The sequence below is a fragment of the Piliocolobus tephrosceles genome, chromosome 3 (genome assembly GCF_002776525.5).
Source record: "Piliocolobus tephrosceles isolate RC106 chromosome 3, ASM277652v3, whole genome shotgun sequence".
Lineage (NCBI taxonomy): Eukaryota > Metazoa > Chordata > Mammalia > Primates > Cercopithecidae > Piliocolobus > Piliocolobus tephrosceles.
The window spans coordinates 85,796,121-85,815,095 of NC_045436.1; the positions used below are offsets into that span (position 1 = coordinate 85,796,121).

The following is an 18,975-nucleotide window of genomic DNA, read 5'->3' on the forward strand; positions in this document are numbered from 1 at the left end:
GGCGACTCCTGGTTGCCCCTAGTGTAACAACCTTCAAATTAATATTGCATGAACATTCTCTATCTCATGTAAATAATAGTTACTGTAGCTTGACCTATTTTTCTCTTTCATTTTTTAATATAGAAAAGAATTTTAAAAGGTTTACATTAGTGCTGAAGTTTTGTAATTTTTCTGCTTTGACCCACATTGTTTTCAGATCTAAATGAGTGTGGCCTGAAGCCTCGGCCCTGTAAGCACAGGTGCATGAACACTTATGGCAGCTACAAGTGCTACTGTCTCAACGGATATATGCTCATGCCGGATGGTTCCTGCTCAAGTATGTCAAGAATCTTAACTGTTATAAAAGTGCTTTGGGCTTGTTTCTGTTGTGCTCTGGGAGCTTGCTTTTCTGAAAGTGGCCTCCTGGGTTCTGCTAAACAAGATGTGTGCATGTGTTTATATATGTGCCTGAGGAACTGAAAATCAAAACAAGTGGCACCATTTTCGATGTATAATATTCTTCTATCATGGGTGCCAATATTAAATTGATTAGGAAATGGTATTTAGATCAAGAATTACAAAACTAAGTATGTTTTCTAATTTTTTTAAAAACATGTTTACCTCTGTCTTCTATCTGGGCATAGAAGAATGATTCCAGGTTAAAGAAAAAAAAAGAACACTACTGACTATTTAGGGACTGCTCAGATAGAATCCATCAGGTCTGTTTTGTGATTTTAAATCATTCATAAATACTTTCTTACTTAATTGTTATATTTCATTATAAAGGCCTTTAGGCTTTTATAGAATTTTAGACTTTAATAATAGTCTAAGACTTCTAGAAAAGAATTTCAAATAAAAAATAAATGAATATGATACCAGAAAAGTAGAATTCATGTATATCTTTATAAGGAAGAAATGTGTGTTTTCTACCATTTGGATGTATAAGATGGATACATTAGATTTGAAAACAATTTTGTAACTAGACATATTATTGTGTGGAACCACCAGCATAAGTATCCTATTAGCATAATTTAATTATCTATTAATCCATGTCGTTGAATAGGAAATATACATAGTATGTCTAATATGCCCTAAAATTCTCTCATTGAATTGAGGTATTCATATGTTATCCAACAATTAATGACTTGGTTTTTATTTTTACTGAATTGTCATTTAACTGAGTTGCATAAGATAAAAATAGTTAGCTAATTTTATTTAACATTGCATAAGTATAGCATGGAACTTTTTGGAATGAGGTGAATACATGTTTAACATTGTGCAACTCGGTGGGAAATCTGCTGTTCCCCTAGAGAAATTTCATGGGCAGTTGAGACAGTTACTTGGATGTTTAGTTAAGAATAGCACTTAGCTTGAGTACTCTGGAGAAATACCTCAATTCTTCACTTTCCTTGGCCACTGGAAAAATTTCCAGATAATCTATGCACAATAGTTTTATATTTGCCTTTTAATGCTTTCTTTCCTTTCCCCTTTTATTTTCTTTAGATGTTTGATAGTTAAGGCCTCTTTGACTTCATTGTTGTTCAGTGTCACTGATTTCAGGACAAGTGAAAAAATATAGCTATTTCCTTTACAGATTTTGTTTTCTACCTGTCTGGGTCAGCCAGTCACTCTCTTTCCAGGTGCCCTGACCTGCTCCATGGCAAACTGTCAGTATGGCTGTGATGTTGTTAAAGGACAAATACGGTGCCAGTGCCCCTCCCCTGGCCTGCAGCTGGCTCCTGATGGGAGGACCTGTGTAGGTGAGTTGTAAAATCAAGCATCTCTGTCAGCAGCCTCTATAGGATAAAGGGAGAAAGTGAAAGGTGATGGGAGTAAGGAAAAAAAGGCAATTACTTATGTCAGATAATTAGCTGTCTTTCAGAAGATGTCAGATGTCTCAGAAGAGGACATCTCTGTGAATGGATAATGGGAGCCTTATTGTTTTTAAAATGAGAAATAGGAGGAGGCCTCAGGCAGAGGGAACCCTATGTGCAAAGGCCTGCAGTTCAGAGAAGCACAATGTTTAGGGAAATGAGAAGAGCTCAGTATTCTTAGAATGTAAGCGGCAAGTGTGAGCAATGAGTGATGAAGCTGAACAGGTAGACAGGGCTAGATTGTATGTGTTGTACTTCCGGCCTCAAATTTTTTTCTGGTGAATTAGGAAGACAGTGTAGGATTGAGAGTCTGGACTCTTCCATATACTAGATATGTAACCTTAGGCAAGAGACTTTGTTTCTTTGAGCTTGCGTCTTCTTATCTTTAAAATGGAAATAACACCACATAGAACTGGTAGGAAGATTGAATGAGATTGTGGATGCAAAGAGTTTAGCACAATACCTAGCATGTAATAATCCTTGAATGAATGGAAATGTTTGGTGATCAGAGATATTTACTGAGTACTTTCTATACTGCAGACACTGTGCTGAGTGCTAGGATGTATAGCAGTGGACTAAACAGACAAGATTTTGATCCCCACAAAGCTGACATGCTAACAGGGGAGACAGAAGAGAAATAAATACCCCATAAAATTACAGACAATGCCAAGTGTTAACATGAGGTATTGAGAGAAAAACAGAATGTGTCTATTAGCCTTAAGGTAAGACCTGTATCATTAGCCATGTGAAGAAACAGCCAAGCAGCTGAAGAGATTGCAGGGCACTGCGATGAGAGAGAGGTTGGCCTATGTGAGGTTTTTCAAAGAAGAAGGCCCATGTAGCTCAAGTACGGGGTGTGAGTTTGAGGAGTGGTGGCTTGAGATATAATTAATGGATGAAGTAGGTGAGGGTGATTTGTTGCAGGACCTTCAAGGACATGGGGAAGGAATGTGGATTTAATTCAAAGTGCAAGTAGAAATAGTTAAAAGGTTTTGAGCATAGTAATGATCTGATTGTATGTTTTAATGGAATCATTTTGGCAGTTGGGTTGGAAATGCTTTGGGGGGGATAAGTAACAGCAAAAGGAGCAGTTTTGAGGCTTTTGTAATGGTCTAACCCGGGAGATGGTGGCTTCAAATAGGGTAGTGATGGTGGATTAAGAGAAAAGTAGACAGAATCAAATAATTTTTTAAGAGGTAGAATTAACTGGACTTGATGATTTGGGAGTTAAAGGAAAGAAGGTTGTTTCTAGTTCAAGAATGACTCAAGTTTCTAGTTTAAGCAACTTGGTAGATATAGGTGCAGTATGTGCTAATATATAGGGTACAAGAAAATAATAACTTGGCTTAGAAGGATGAGTTGAAATTTGGATATGTGGAATTTACGTTGCCTATAGGGGCAACCAGCTGGATACCATTTATGATGAGCTACTAGATGCCAGGCAACCGTTTGTAGTCAGTTATTTATTTTGAAACCCACTCTGTCTTAACATGCCCTTGCTCTTCCTAAAATGCTATTGACTTATGTTTCTAGATGTTGATGAATGTGCTACAGGAAGAGCCTCCTGCCCTAGGTTTAGGCAATGTGTCAACACTTTTGGGAGCTACATCTGCAAGTGTCATAAAGGCTTCGATCTCATGTATATTGGAGGCAAATACCAATGTCATGGTAATGAAACCCAACCATTGCTTTGTGTTGTTTCTTCCTAAAGCACTGAAAGATCTTGTAATTGTGGTGATGACTGGAATGTGAGGGGCAGGGGAGAGTACTGGCATTAAGTTGAAAAAACCAACAGACATCCAATTCAACTACTGGTAGTTCCCAGTCTGCATGTACTTTATTTCTTCTGTTTATCTGCCAATTTTATGTAGATCAACACATTGCCAAAAAAAAATCATTTTTGAAACTGTATATATTTTTCATGTCATCATATTTATCTCCTAAATAAGCCTCTTCGTTTCCTACTTTCTGATGCAGACATAGACGAATGCTCACTTGGTCAGTATCAGTGCAGCAGCTTTGCTCGATGTTATAACATACATGGGTCCTACAAGTGCAAATGTAAAGAAGGATACCAGGGCGATGGACTGACTTGTGTGTGTGAGTAGTATTGGTCTCTCAGCTTTAAATTCTAGCAGGAAATACAGGATTACACAAAGGCCATCGCTAGGGAAGATAAGGAATAAGATTATCAAAGAAGTATAATCGCCATAATTGGTTATATTTGTCTGTGATTTCCACAAACAATAAAATCACTTGCTCAGGTACTTGTAAAAACTAAGGACTCAGTGATACACTATAATCTTAAGAGTTTGAATCTCTTCACTGAAATCTCTCAATATTTTCTTTTTAGCTAAAAAGAAATTATAGAGTCCTCCCTGAGAATTTGCTTTTGTTAAAATCAGAAATACATGTTTGCCATTAGTATTAGATTTTGATGGTGGGATAATCTGAATATATTCTACATTTTCCCCTCTGTTTTATGCCTCCTAACTCTACTATTAAAAAAATCATTCCCCGCCAGGCACGGTGGCTCATGCCTGTAATTCTAGCACTTTCGGAGGCCATAGTGGCAGGATTGTTTGAGACTAGGAGTTCAAGACCAGCCTGGGCAACATAATGAGACCCATCTCTACAAAAAAAAAATTAAAAATTAGCCAGGTGCAGTGCGCATACCTGTAGTCCCAGCTACTCAGGAGGCTGAGGTAATAGGATCACTTGAGCCTGGGATCTTAAGACTGCCATGAGCCCAGTGAACTGTGACCATGCCACTGCACTCCAGCTTGGGCAAGAGAGCGAGACCCTGTCTCAAAAGAAAAAAAAAAAAAAAGTCATTCCCTTATTTATTTCCTCTACATTCAGAACTGTTTTGCTTTTAAATGTTTTAAAAGTTTTATTTGGAGTAGTGGTTATGTAGTAGATAAACATGAAAAAGCCCAAAAGTCATAATTTAACATACATTTCATGTGACAGAAGATAATTTTTTAAATTTCCTGAGTAAAATATTTACTGAAAACCATGGTGCATAAAATCATGGGGATTAAAGGGTTTTTAAAGAGTCATGTAATCATTCCCAGTCTGGAGTATATCATTCCAGGCAGATTAAATATTGATTCTTTTTGGTGAAGATTATCAAGGAAAAAGATGCCACAGATGATCTTTGCAACCTCTGAAAATGTCTTTTTAAAAGCAGTTGTATCTATCAGTAAAGGGGAAGAAAAACCGACCATAAAACAATATGTAGAACATTTACTCAAACTGTATTTATGCAAATTGAATTTATATAAAGTGTGGATAAGAAAAGTATTTGTCTTTAGACAATTCTAAACACACTTTTATAATATACATGTAGCATAGGGATATAGCATAGATTCTAACTATGCATTTCTTATATTAAAAAAACTTAGAATGTCTCTGCATTTTAAAAATTCTCATTAGTTGTTGTCTGTTTCCACTGCACAAATATTTAAAATGTGTTTATGTTGCAAATAATACATATTCTTTATGGAAACACACCAATGTATTTGTTACATACATGCAAAGGATGAATATATGTATATATATGAATACGTATGTGTGTGTTTTATATACACACACACACATATTTGTTATTTGGAAAATAGTATGACTTACAGTAGGTAATATTCTAAATTTGAAAAATGATACTAGTTGTCATGAGATGTTTTTATGTGTCTGTCAGTATAATGCTTCACTCTTTAGGGAGGAATGGTTACATACTAATTTAAGTCTTTGACTCTTTCAGATATCCCAAAAGTTATGATTGAACCTTCGGGTCCAATTCATGTACCAAAGGGAAATGGTACCATTTTAAAGGGTGACGGAGGATATAATAATAGGATTCCTGATGTTGGAAGTACTTGGTGGCCTCCGAAGACAACATATATTCCTCCTATCATTACCAACAGGCCTACTTCTAAGCCAACAACAAGACCTACACCGAAGCCAACACCACTTCCTACACCACCACCACCTCTGCCAACAGAGCTCAGAACACCTCTACCAGCTACAACCCCAGAAAGGCCAACCACCAGACTGACAACTATAGCACCAGCTGCCAGTACACCTCCAGGAGGGATTACAGTTGACAACAGGGTACAGATAGATCCTCAGAAACCCAGAGGAGATGTGTTCAGTAAGTCTAATAAATGTTAGCACATTTTCAGTGGGCTTATTTATAATGACTTTTCAACCACAGGCCATGCCTTGAATAAGAATGAAACTTGTATAAAGAACTAGCTATGTAAAGTCATATGTCCCTATCGACAAATATTATAAAGAGCTGCATAAAGAGTCAGTCTAATTGGGCAAGTAAAAATGTATGTAGCAACGGAAAGAATATCACAAAGTCATATGGTAGATGACAGCTCTTAGCCAGTATGGGAATTCTGACATAGTTGGATTTACTTGAAAACTCTCAGAGGTGGGGAACTTAACTGTATTCCATGCTGTGTTACTTTTAATCTAACCCTTCATTCATTCAGTCAGTGAACATTTTTGAATGTCTTTAGAGTGTCAAGGAGTCCTTGTCTTAGCCATTAGGTTTATGTAAAGATGAAACAGAAAAGGTCACAGTCTGATGGGAAAGATGGTTACTCAGAAGATACCAGTGGTAATATGTTAGTGAAAGAGATCTGTGTAGGACACTATGGGAGGAGAATGAAGGGATACCTCATCAGTCTTTGAGTAGGCAATATTCAGGGAGGGCTTCCCGAGTGAAATGGGGTGAAGTGGATGAGGAAAGGGAGATATTATAGTTAACGGGGACAGCCCAACAAATGCAAAGAAGTAGAAAGCAGTGTAACAGGCAGTAGATTGCCAGTAGATTGGAGGGTCATGTCAGGGACAGATGAGAGAAGCTGGACAGCTACCCCTTGGATTGCTGTAAACTGGTAGTTAGACCTACACTGGGGTTGGATTAGATCAAAGGCTCCCAGATTCTTAGCAGGTGACTAGGTAAAGGGTAGCACCACCAATGGAGATAGAGGATTCAGGAAGAGAAGCGAGTTTTGAAGGAGGAAAAGGTTAATTTATTACCAGGCCAAAATTTGCATTTTATAACTTTCATCTGTTCCTCATATTTATCTGTTTGTCCTGTGTCACTTCGCTTATTCTTAGTTACCTTTGCAGTCACTCTGCCTGTCTCCTCCTTTATACATTACCAGTTTATTTTGTTCCTTTTCTCATTCCTCCATGATGAAGCTAAAGTTTGTGCCTTTTAAATTAATACCTTTATAACTTTTTATCAGGTGATAAAATACTCACATTTATTATTATTTAAAGGGGAAAATTAAGCTGGCGTGGCAGCTCACACCTATAATCCCAGCACTTTGGGAGACTGAGGAGGACCGATTGGTTAAGCCTGAGATGTTGAGGCTGCAGTAAGTTGTGACCGTGCCACTGCACTGCAGCCTGGGTGACAGAGTGGGACACTGTCTCAAGAAAATGAATAAATAAATACTAAATAAAGGGGATATTAGAACTGAATTTTGCTTGTATGTGACTCTCAATTAAATTTTCTCCTCTGGGTAATTGTCCATTTAAAGAAAGATCGAGATTCTCGAATTCTGATATAGTCGTGTATGTGTTGGATAATCAATATAATTTTTAGGGGAATTAGATGGTAGTTCTCAAAATATACATTTTATATGTGCATAACTATTTTCTGAAATTTATATTTTTGTAATTTTCTCCTCGCCCCTTCTCTGCATCTCAGATATTGTCTTTTTCTCCCTATTACTCTCCTTTTTAAATTCTCATCTCATTGTGATCATACAATGGGATTTTTATTTATGAGTGCTTAAGTAATTATGGTATTTATATTATTTTGCTGCCTTAGGATAACAGGGGAATTTGGCTATTTAATGTAAGATGATTTGCTAAATATTTTTTTCATTATGATGAAAGAATACATCTTTCTGAGAATTTAAAAAAATACTTCCTCTTTTTAAAATGTTTCTCTTTATTTCCAGTATTCCTCTCTATGCCAATACATAAAAATGACATTGAAGTTCACCAATAAAATTTAGTGCAATAAAATTGGGGAAATACAGAGTTCCAATGATGTTTGGGAGCATTCATTATAAGAGAGTGTGATCTTAAAGACATGCTCTGGGAAAGGATTGCCTTGATCAAATGCCAAGGCTGTTGCATGCCACAGATAGCATTGCTGCCTTTAGAAACGCCTGCCAAAAATTAAATTCCACTCTCATTTCATCTTCAGCAATAGCTGCTTATTAAGTCTCCATGTGTGAGAATGCTTTAGATGCTTTTTGACTTGCTGTCTCGTGGTTATAGCATATATTCTAAAAAAGGCAAGGGCGCTTAAGTTTTTAATTCAGGACAAATAACCAGCGTCTATTCACTGTGAAAACAGAAAGGAACCTTAGCACTATTGCAGTTCAACACCATTTCTTTACTGAACATTTTTTTCGCTTCTGGCATAAATTCTTAAACCATCCTTATTCTCCACAGGTCTGGGAACAGAATTTAGCTCACCTCATCTCATAAATTTTTAGGTGATGTGAATTATGGCCACTATTTGACAGTCTCCTTCAAATAGCCCTCTACTTTAATTGTGTTTTTCTTTACATTGAAAGATACTTTTAAATTCTAATTTTTAATTGACATAATAATATATTTATGGGGTACGAAAGATTTCTTGTAATGGAAGAGGTTGTGAAAGAGAGCTTTTCCTTATATAATGTATGTGCGTTGTCGCCCTGATAAAAGACTGTAAAGATATTCTAAAAGAAAATCAAGGAAGAAAAACATTACAACAAGAATACATCTTCAGCCCAGACCTCTCCCCCAAACTCTAGATCTGTATATCAGCTGACTGCTTAACTTATCTAGCTGGATGAAAATAGACGTCTCAAACTCAACATGTATAGAATTGTTCCTCTTCTTCCCTTAAACATGCTCTACTCTCAGCCTTTCTTATCCCTGGTAATGGGACCTCCATCACCTGTTGCTAAGGTCTGATAATGTGGATTCATCCTTAATTACTCTTTTCATACATACATCCAATATGTAAGGAAATCCTTTCAGCTCTACCTTCAAATTATATTTAAGTATGACCATTTCTCACCAACTCCAATGCTACTACCCTGGCCCAAGTCATCTCTCCCCTGGAGTACAGGTCCAAAATCCTTTATCCAAATGACTTGTGGAATACAGCATTTTTTAGATTTCAGAAAATCAATAAGATATATATACTATATAGTACACACTGAAGTAGTGAAACATACTGATTTTTCTCTAGTGTTTTTACTGTGAACATACCAATGTTAAAGAAAGGAAAATGATATTAACTCAGAGGTGATGTCTCACAGCATATATTTACTAGCTTGCACAAATTTTTTAATGTTAGCAAGATTTAAGGCAAATTTTTTATTTATATTTTAATTGGATCCTATGATGATTATTAAAGAAAAAAAGTAGCTATCTCTAGAAAGTATAAATTGAGCTCTTGGCAAATGTGACCAAAATCAGAAATCAGATTTTTTAATAAAGTTACATATACATTTGTCTAGAGTTACAATTAAAAGTATTGTGCTCATAGCCAGTCTGTGATCTGTGGCATATTATTATATCTTCCTATGCCTTAAAACAATGTTTCCTGTAAGTATAAACAAAGTACCATTGACACTGGAGGTTTTGTCCATTTGCTACTTCCAAAAGAAAGGGGTACAAAACAGAAAAGTTATTTAAACTTTAAGTAGTTGGTTAGATGTGGTAGTTATAATAGACTTTTGGTATTTTAATATGGGGCCTAAAAATTTTCATCTAAACCAACATTAATTATCTAAGTGTGATATCCTTATGAGGTCTTTTTTAAATCCTCCCAATTATATCCAGCATCTCCAAAGGTGACTGAGGTCCCTTCTAATAACTCATCCCACCATTGGAGCAGTCTTCCTTATATTTAACCTAAATTTGTGAAACTACAGTTTATGCCTTTTTAATATTGTCAGATACTCAAGATTAATGGGCACAGTTGTTCATTGTCCCCAGCTCCCATATGACATGTACTCAAAGACACTTTCAGGAAATGACTCACTCTTTCTTCACTGGGCCCAATAATTTATATTTTATTAATCTTTTCTTAGAAATGCTGTTTTTCAACCCACTTAACAATCTTTTTGGCTGGTCCTTTGAACATTATTTTCCAAATCTGTCACAAATGATGGCGTCAAAGATAGTCAAATCTGACCCAATACTGATCACGGGGGGGTGTCTTTTAACATGGTTTGTAATCTAAATCATTTCTCTTTGTTGCAAAGTAGAGATTTATGGGAGCTATTTAATCTCCAGATGTTTTTTTCCTCAGATGGTCACATAGTGGGCACGCAAAAATATTTGTTGAACGGAATGAAATGGAATTTTATATTGGATTTAGTTTTTTTCATTCTAAGTAATCCTTCACATGCTTAACTAGCTAAATTTTACTTGTTGGTTCTGATATTCCTTCCCCAAATAATCAAAGTTAATTCAGATTATGGTTTTTTTCTTGTCTTGATACAGCTTAATATAGCCATTGAAAATAAACAATCTCTAGAAAATTCTAAGTCTAATATACTTCTAAATTTTAAGCATGACACTGAGAAATAGTGAAAAGCATAGAAAAGGAATATGAAAATAGCATTGAAACATTTGGAATTGAGGGGTTTTAACACTACTAAAGATAGAATATACTGAATCAGAAAACCTAGTCTTGATTTTCACCTCTATTTATGAGGTACATGACTTTGGACTAGTATGAGTATTTATGAGGTACATGTCTTTGGAAGAGTTACTGTGCTTTCGACCTCAATTTTTTCTCTGTAAAATGGAGGGAATATTCCTAGCTTTCCCTTTCTCATAGAGTAGCTTCAAAGATCAGAGATAAGGGATCTAGTGTTTGTGAATTCTGAGTTACTATGAAATGTAAAAGATTACTGTGTTTTGTTTATCACTGTAAATAACCTTGATGGGGAGAACTTAATATGTGATTAAGGTTGCAACTTTTTATGTGTGATATGAAATATTAAACACATTTTTTAAATAATTCTTTTTGAGACAGGGTCTCAGTCTGTCACCCAGGCTGCTGCAGCTTCAGTCTCTCAGACTTAAGCGATCCTCCTACCTCAGCCTCCCAAGTAGCTGGGTGGCTATTTATTTTTATTTTTTGTGGATATGAGGTCTTACTATGTTGCCCAGGCTGGTCTCCAACTCCTGAGCTCAAAGAATCCTCCCACCTTGGCCTCCCCAAGTGCTGGGATTCTAGGCATGAACCACTGCACCCAGCCTAAAAACAATTTTAGCTTGAGGGACCCTAGGTTTTCTTAGGTTATATGACTAGAAATATAATAAGATGTATTTCTTATTATACAGGGCTAATCCAGTAGGCATGATTTGAGCAACACTAAAGTTATCTGATACAGCATAAAATTCTTGTTCTTTTATTAATGAGACAGAATTGTGCTTCTCCAAGTGTGTTTTATAGAGCATTATTTCTCTAAAATATTATGCAATTGTATGCGTTAAAAACTTCTAAGGTCAAATACGTTTAAGAAATCCTAGGTTTAGCTAAGTTAAATAGGTTTGTTAACTGTAAGACTTCTCCATACTCTAATGTGCTAACAGTATTGTAAATCTCTAAGAGAGGCATATAATGTATCTTTTCCCAAGTTGTTTTAACCATGGGATTATTTGAGTCTTGGGATTAGAGTTTACTGGAATCAACTTTATGTCAGTCTGGGCTAAACTAGGAAGTATGGAGACCACACTCCACAAAACCCGTATCCCTCACCAATTATGGCTCTCATTGCCTGTTTTTTGAGACTAATGGATTGACCTTGGATTTAGGAATGAGGGTTGTGGAGAGCGGAAATGTGCTGCACAAACTTAGCCTGGAAAGCAGCCGTAAGTGGTGGTATGCCTGTATGGACACCATAGGTTCGCTGCAGGGGATTGTTAAAAAGCCACTTTGTAAAGACAAAACTCTGGTTTCAGAGGGGTAGGAGCTATCCCAGAGCAAAGAAATTTTAGAAAATTTTCTGCAGAACCCAAACTAAAGGAAGTTAGGGGGACATGCTTTCTGGTCTAGCAATATATAATGAAATCTTTTACAACTATTAACCATAATATTTTTTGGAAAATATTTAATAATTTTATAAAACACCCATGTTACAAAAATGTTACCTGAAAAGTACAAAACTGTACTTGCCATTTGACTCCAATTAGATATAAAATATACGTCTGCATATGTCTGGATGTATATAAAAGTCTGTAAGAAAAAAAGACCAAAATAGTAACCATGAATATATCCAGTTTATGATATTTTGGGTGATTTTCATTGTCTTTTTGTTGACTTTATGCAGTAATCTTTAAACTGTCCAACTGCACTATTATTGATAATAGTAATTCATTATAGCAATAATTCCTTCAGAGAGGGGGCAGAGTAATAGAACCCTGCTCTTCTCAGCAGGAAAGTGAGGATTCTGATTCTTAATCATGTTTATTTTATTTTGGACATACTGATTTTTAAAAATTCATTGAATGTTTTATTAACTTCTATTTATAACCTTTCAGATTTTCCTTTACAATTGATTGTGATAGATATGTCCAATTTTAGCTAGGAAATTTGTATTACTAGAAGGAATATAACATAACTTGGACCAGGAAACAGATTTTTTTTTGCCCCAGTGTTGTCAGAAGCCCATTTTAACTAAAATAACATAGGATGTTTATTAACTAAAATAACATAGGATGCTTATCTTAAGATGTAGATTCCTAATCCTTATGACACATTTACTAAATCAGACTTACTAAGGAAAGTATCTCTCAGTCTTTATCTTTATTTATTTATTACTTATTTATTTATTTTTCTGAGACACAGGCTTGCTCTGTCACCCAGGCTGGAGTGCAGTGGCATGATCTTGGCTCACTGCAACCTAAGTGATTATTGCGCCTCAGCCTCCTGAGTAGCTGGGATTACAGGCATGCGCCACCACACCCAGCTATATATATATATATTTTGTAATTTTAATAGAGACAGGGATTCACATCTGAGTAGACACACTTGGTCCCCAACACTCAACTTTTTATTCAACCAGCCGTGACCTGGGTGTGAACATGACAGACCCAGCAGGGTTCCAACGCCTGACAACCTGCACCTGTCAGGAAGAGCCCCTTCCTTTCCTGCTCCCCCTGCAACAAATGGTTATTTTAATAGAGACAGGGTTTCACCATGTTGCCCAGGTTGGTCTCGAACTTCTGGCCTCAAGAGATCCGCCTGCCTCAGCCACCCAAAGTGCTGGGATTACAGGCGTGAGGCACTACGTCTGGCTGTTCTCAGTCTTTAATGTGTATACAAATTACAAGGGGATCTCATTAAAATGAAGACTGACTCAATGTGTCTGGAGTAGGACCTGAGACTCTGCATTTCTAACAAACACAGGTAATGTTTCTGATCTGCAGTCCCCACTTTGGATAGCAGGGCTCTTTCTAAAGCATAACGCTAGCTCCAACCCAGCAGAACCATATTCTGGATGGAATCAGAACTAGCCAAATGTAGGATTTAAAATATAGCATTTGTGCCTAGGTATGTGTCCACCTGACTCATGTAAAATAAAGAGAAAAGGCGTTAATAGAAGCCAGATTATAGAACATAATGTTATTAATATGTATCAGGTGCTCTTATGAGTGGCCATATCAGAGAACCAGCCTCATTGTTGCGGTTATTATACAACATGAGAATGTGCTGCAATTCCAAGTACCAAGCAGTAAGAAGAACATTGTTTTCTTTTACTGATTGCTGCATGTTGTCCTGAGGTTTTTCCCCTCATCTCTCTTCTACAGATTTTACAGAGTCTGTGGCTAGTTCAATCACATTGTTCTTGGTCATGGAAATATTATGGTCTTTCTGATTCTGTGTAGTGATAAGTAAAAAGATTGTTTCTGCTGAGGGGTGAAAAGGTCTTCAAACTAGTTTGCTTTCTTGTAAACAGTAAGACCTGCAGAGACCCTGAGAAGATGCCTGATACCTCCTTGAAAATTAAATTTCTGCTAGTGTTTTGAAGGAGCGAATTGTCACTTCTCACAGGTTAGGATCTGGTGCTGTGAATTCTGAAAGTTTGGAAGATTTTTTATTTATATTTTGATTAGATCCTATAGTAGCTAGTAAAGAAAATATCATTCTCTCCAAAAAGTGTAAATTGAGCCCTCGGTGATTGTGACCACAGTCAGAAATCAGATTTTTTTTTTTAAGTTACATGCACATCTGTCAATAGAGTTATAATTACAAGTATTGTGCTCATTGCCAGTCTGTAATGTGGGGCATATCACTAAATTTTCCTGTGCGTTTGTTTTCTCATCTGCAAGTCAGGGATAGTAATAGTATCTACCTCATTGGGCTGTTGTGAGAGTTAGATGCAAGGGTACCTTTAAAACTTTTACTGTAGTGCTTGGCACATAATAATAACTTAATACACATTAGCTATTACTGCTGCTATTGATGTTGAATTCATTTATATAGTAATGATAACATTTCCTACTTAATTCATAAAAAGACAGCCTATGCTGTTTTCTAGTTCTGAGTTTATATGTTTCTCATGCTTTTTATTATGGTTCATTACAATTTTAATGTTATTTTTAACTAACTAGATCCTTTTGAAACAAATTGGTTTGCAAGTGTGAGCTGTTAGGTGCACGGAGAAAATGAAAATAGAAACTTGCTATTTTATTCTAAGCTTATTACCAAACACTTAGAATACTGTGTTTTATTCAGGTGTTTATAGTATCATTAGACAGTTGTGATTTTAAAATAGAGACTGCATCATCTCAACTTCTTTACTGTGAAAATAATAACAATAGCCTTTTCAGAGATGCATCTGTCTAGATGGGAAATTTACATGGTGGATCTGATGAGTGCATCCAGCCTGGGCAGCAGAGTGAGACTCTGTCTCCAAAAAATAAAAATAAAAATAAATAAATAAAATAATAAAATAAAATAGAATGTAGTTTCCTTCCCCAGAAAGTCTGATTTAGTAAATGTGCCATAAGGATTTAGAAATCTACATCATAAATAAACATTCTATGTTATTTTAGTTCAGACCCTATTTTAGTTCAGACTTTCTATGGGATAAAAACTTCCATTCCTTCTTTAAATAGATTCTTTCGGCTTGAGTGCATTTACACCTGTCCCCAACAGCTGGTGGGCTTCTGCTCACCCTAGACGGTGTTCATGCTGCACTCAGTCCAAGCAGCCCTTATCCGAGAGTCTACTTACTACTTGCATTCTGGTGCAAAGGACTCATTCCTGGCAGAGCCTAACCTTCATGGTAACCTTTGGCTTAGAAGAGAGGAGAAGGGGAGGCCGAGGCAGGTGGATCACTAGGTCAGGAGTCCAAGACCAGCCTGGCCAACATGGTGAAACCCTATCTCTACTAAAAATACAAAAATTATCCAGGCGTGGTGGTGTGCACCTGGAATCCCAGCTACTCAGGAGGCTGAGACAGGAGAATTGCTTGAACCTGGGAGGCAGAGATTGTAGTGAGCCGAGATTGTGCCTCTGCACTCCAGCCTGGACGACAGAGCAAGACTCTGTCTCGAAAAAAAATTATCCTGTCTCCAGGCAGTGCCTCTGTGTCTTTCTAAAACTTTATTAAAGGTTCATACAATACATGAAGAAGAAATAGGTATGTCACAAAAATTGGGCTTATTGTTGATTAGCTATGTCTGTGTTCCACCTTTAACTAGAGATTTAATTTTTTTTTTTTTTTTTTTTTTGCCAATTTTGCTCTTTACTCTCAGCCCAAAGGTGTCTGTGAAACTTTGTAGATTCGTCCTATGGGATGAAAGCTTTGACAAACAAGGTCTTATTTCTGTGAGTCCAACAACCTTTTTCTTTTGGCTTATAATGAATAGATGGCTAAAACTTTTCTCTAACATGGTTAAAGAAATTTCAGAAACTGATTTCCAGCCCTTTTATTTGCTTTTCTCTCTGATCACTTAAAATTACGATGCATATGTCCTGCATCTGGGGAGAGAATAGAGGGAAAGAGAGACAGGGAGAGGAGGAGAGACCATCTCATAAAACCCTTGTCATTCATCCCCACCCTCCAATCTGTGTCTCCAAAAGTCTCTAGGTTTTGCCACTGGAAACAGCCTTCAGAATATTAGAATAATTACATATGTACTATTCTCTTCAATGAACTAAACTCCTAAGCATAGAAGTAATTTAAGACAGTGTTATCTTTAATCATTTAGTCCAGCAACAAATGCCAGAACTGGCCTGGGTAATGCCATAGGAACCACCTTGTTTCCTATGAAACATAAAGAGAATTTGCAAACCTACCTTTACTGAATAATGCTTACATTTCACTATAGTTACTCTTGGCAAGAAGTTGAGCAGTGGGAGGTGTATATGATAATATTTACATTTACTTCTCTGTGCTTACTCTTAATGTTTTCTGGGTAAAAATATAAAATTGACTATTTGGGAAACCTCATTTGTGAACACAGGTTATATATGATCACATCCCTGGGGAAAACACATATTTAGTAGAAAGTGCCACGCAAGCATTTCTTACAAGAACTTTCCTGTTCCTTTTTGTGGCTGATTTTACCCCTGATTCCAGGATCCAGTAGCCATTAGAAAGTACTCTGCTCCTCAGCCCAGTCCAACCATGCCTTTATCCAGCTGTCACTTGCTTCAGTACCTGTACATTCCCTTTCTTTTAGTTTATGCAGAAGGCTGTAAGAAGCAACAGTCAAGACATATCTTTTGGTGGGTAAAACATGGACCAATGGTAGAAAGATTCTGGGCACATTTTCTAAAAATATATGAACATTCATAGTTGATGTTAATTTTAGTCATAATTTCCCTATGACACCCACTCTCACCTTCTTCCTGTTCATTCTCCAAACTACTACCAGAATGGTCATTTCACCATGCAAACCTGTTCTTGACACTCCTCTGTTAAATTCCTTCAGAGGCTGCCAGTTTCCACCAGGATAATGTCCAAAATATTTACAAGGCTTTGAAAGCTCCTGCACACTCTGCCTCTATCTCCAATTCCATTTGATGCCCTTCTTCCTGCACCCTGCCTCCCTCCCCCTGTAAGGTCTACAGTGATTCTGGTGTTTCAATCCCTGCTCTTTTCATTCTCCAGAGCCATAGCTCATAGTACTTCTTATGTCATAGAGAAAGCATCACTTCTCAGAGATTTTCACGACGTGTATCCTCCCCAGCCTGGCTTAGCCAGTCCCTCACACCCCACTCCCATACTCACGTAGCATCCTCTACCTCTTTAAGACACACATTACCTGGGGAAATTGTTAAAAATCTGCCTTCACTTCTAGAATGTAGATCCCATGAAGGCAAGAGTATGCCCAATGCTTTATAACACGCTCTTAGCCCATGCTTTGTATAACTGATGCTCAGTTTCTTGGTTGATTGCATAAATGAATGGATGGAATAGAAGGAGGCAGGATGCATGGACAGATGGTGGAGGAATTGTATTGCTAGCACCTCTCTGATTCTGTTTTAGTTTCTAAATTTATACCATTCTAAGAATTAATGGTGTAACTACAGAGAATAGTAGGTATGCATTTGTTTTTATAAAACACATATATTGTGTATTTAAGTTGAATATTAGCCAAAGTATGAAGCAGGGAAATAATAATTAGAAAAATCATGTACCAGTGTCCATCCTGGTTGTAGTCCATTTTTGGGCAAGGCTAGTCATTCATTTTAATTAGCATTTTCTGCATTGATCAAAATAGCTCCCTTGAATCAAAGAAAATGTTTGAATTTCACAAACATATTTCAATTTCATAGCCTTGCATTCAGCAACTATCAAGTCTATTCTGAGTTCTCTTTGAATACTTAGAATTGCCAAAATACAAATAACAGACATATAATTGCTATTTATATGTGATCTAACAGAACCCTCTTTTATGTAGATGTTTTAGTTAAGTTTTTTATTCATATTTATATTTTTTCTTTTTACAAACAATCCTAAAAACATAGAATTACAAAATAAGGTGAACCAACACAAATGAAAAAAAAATTCATTTCTAATTCTTAGATTACCACTATTAGCATATTGGCATATTGGTGTATTTATCCCTCTTTCTTCTAGTCCTTTTTTTTTGGTTTGTTTTTCTTGTACATGATTGTGATAATAACATAATACTGCTTGAATGATTTGTTCTGCTACTTATTTCACTTAATCTTTTCACATAAACTCTAAAGTGTATCAGGGAGTGGGTAGCGTTTCTTCTCTTGACACTTCAGTGGGATGCTCTTAGTAATCCATACTGGTATGTGTAAGGAAGGAAAATTCGTTAAATAATTTGGTATAGTTATAGAGTAGAGCACACAAAATTGTAAGAACCAATAGCTTCTGAGCACTTCTGGTCTCTAAATTCCTTGGAATGTTTCCCAGTGGATTGTAATGAAGGTATACATGATTATCTGCTGCTAAATTAAATAGTTCTCAGAAACCAAGTACATATAATATTAATAAACCATCTGACATTTTACAAGTTGTTACATGACTAATTCTTTGTGTTGCCATCTTCTAACTGTACGATCTAATCTCTTCCTTTCTCTTCAACCTCATCCCATGCTGCTTTCTTCATTTCTCAACATCCTCCAGCCATTGTGAACTCCTTTCTCTAAATTTTCCAAGCACTTTCTTTGTACTTTATACTTTGGCCTCCCTCTTCCCCAACCCCAGTGCTATGCTTTTTGCTTGGAAAGTTTCATTCTTCCCTTTTCAGTTTAAATTGTGCTTCCTCAGAGAGGACCTCTTGATCTCCCTTTTTATAAAACAGGCTCCGGGAGCCAGGAAACCTTTACATCAAGACTTGATTTGCCATTTGATAGTCCTTCATCTGGAAGGAAAAAAAGGGGGGTGGGGGGAGGTGGAGCTTGAAAAACTGTCATAACGTCCCTGGAATATGGTACTTTAAGAGTTGAGCCCATTCCATTTTGGAGATGATTTATACAAGTTACAACAAAAGAAGGAGACAAAAACATGATTGTTCTATTGAGTTTTTATAACTTTCTGTCACAAGAAAGAAAGCATGCTTGCCTACAATTTTGTAATAT

General features: G+C 36.5%; 1 protein-coding gene across 6 annotated transcripts in view; it reads left to right on the top strand.

Annotated features, from left to right (window-relative positions):
• Positions 1 to 18,975, top strand: part of NPNT (nephronectin) — a 75,155-nt gene that overhangs the window by 40,970 nt on the left and 15,210 nt on the right. For all 6 annotated transcript variants that reach the window (XM_023220162.2, XM_023220161.3, XM_023220165.3 and 3 more), the window contains 5 exons: positions 197 to 316; positions 1,620 to 1,739; positions 3,387 to 3,521; positions 3,831 to 3,953; positions 5,617 to 6,006. In XM_023220162.2, coding sequence (XP_023075930.1) covers positions 197 to 316; positions 1,620 to 1,739; positions 3,387 to 3,521; positions 3,831 to 3,953; positions 5,617 to 6,006 — 888 coding nt within the window. The remainder of the gene's footprint in view (positions 1 to 196; positions 317 to 1,619; positions 1,740 to 3,386; positions 3,522 to 3,830; positions 3,954 to 5,616; positions 6,007 to 18,975) is intronic.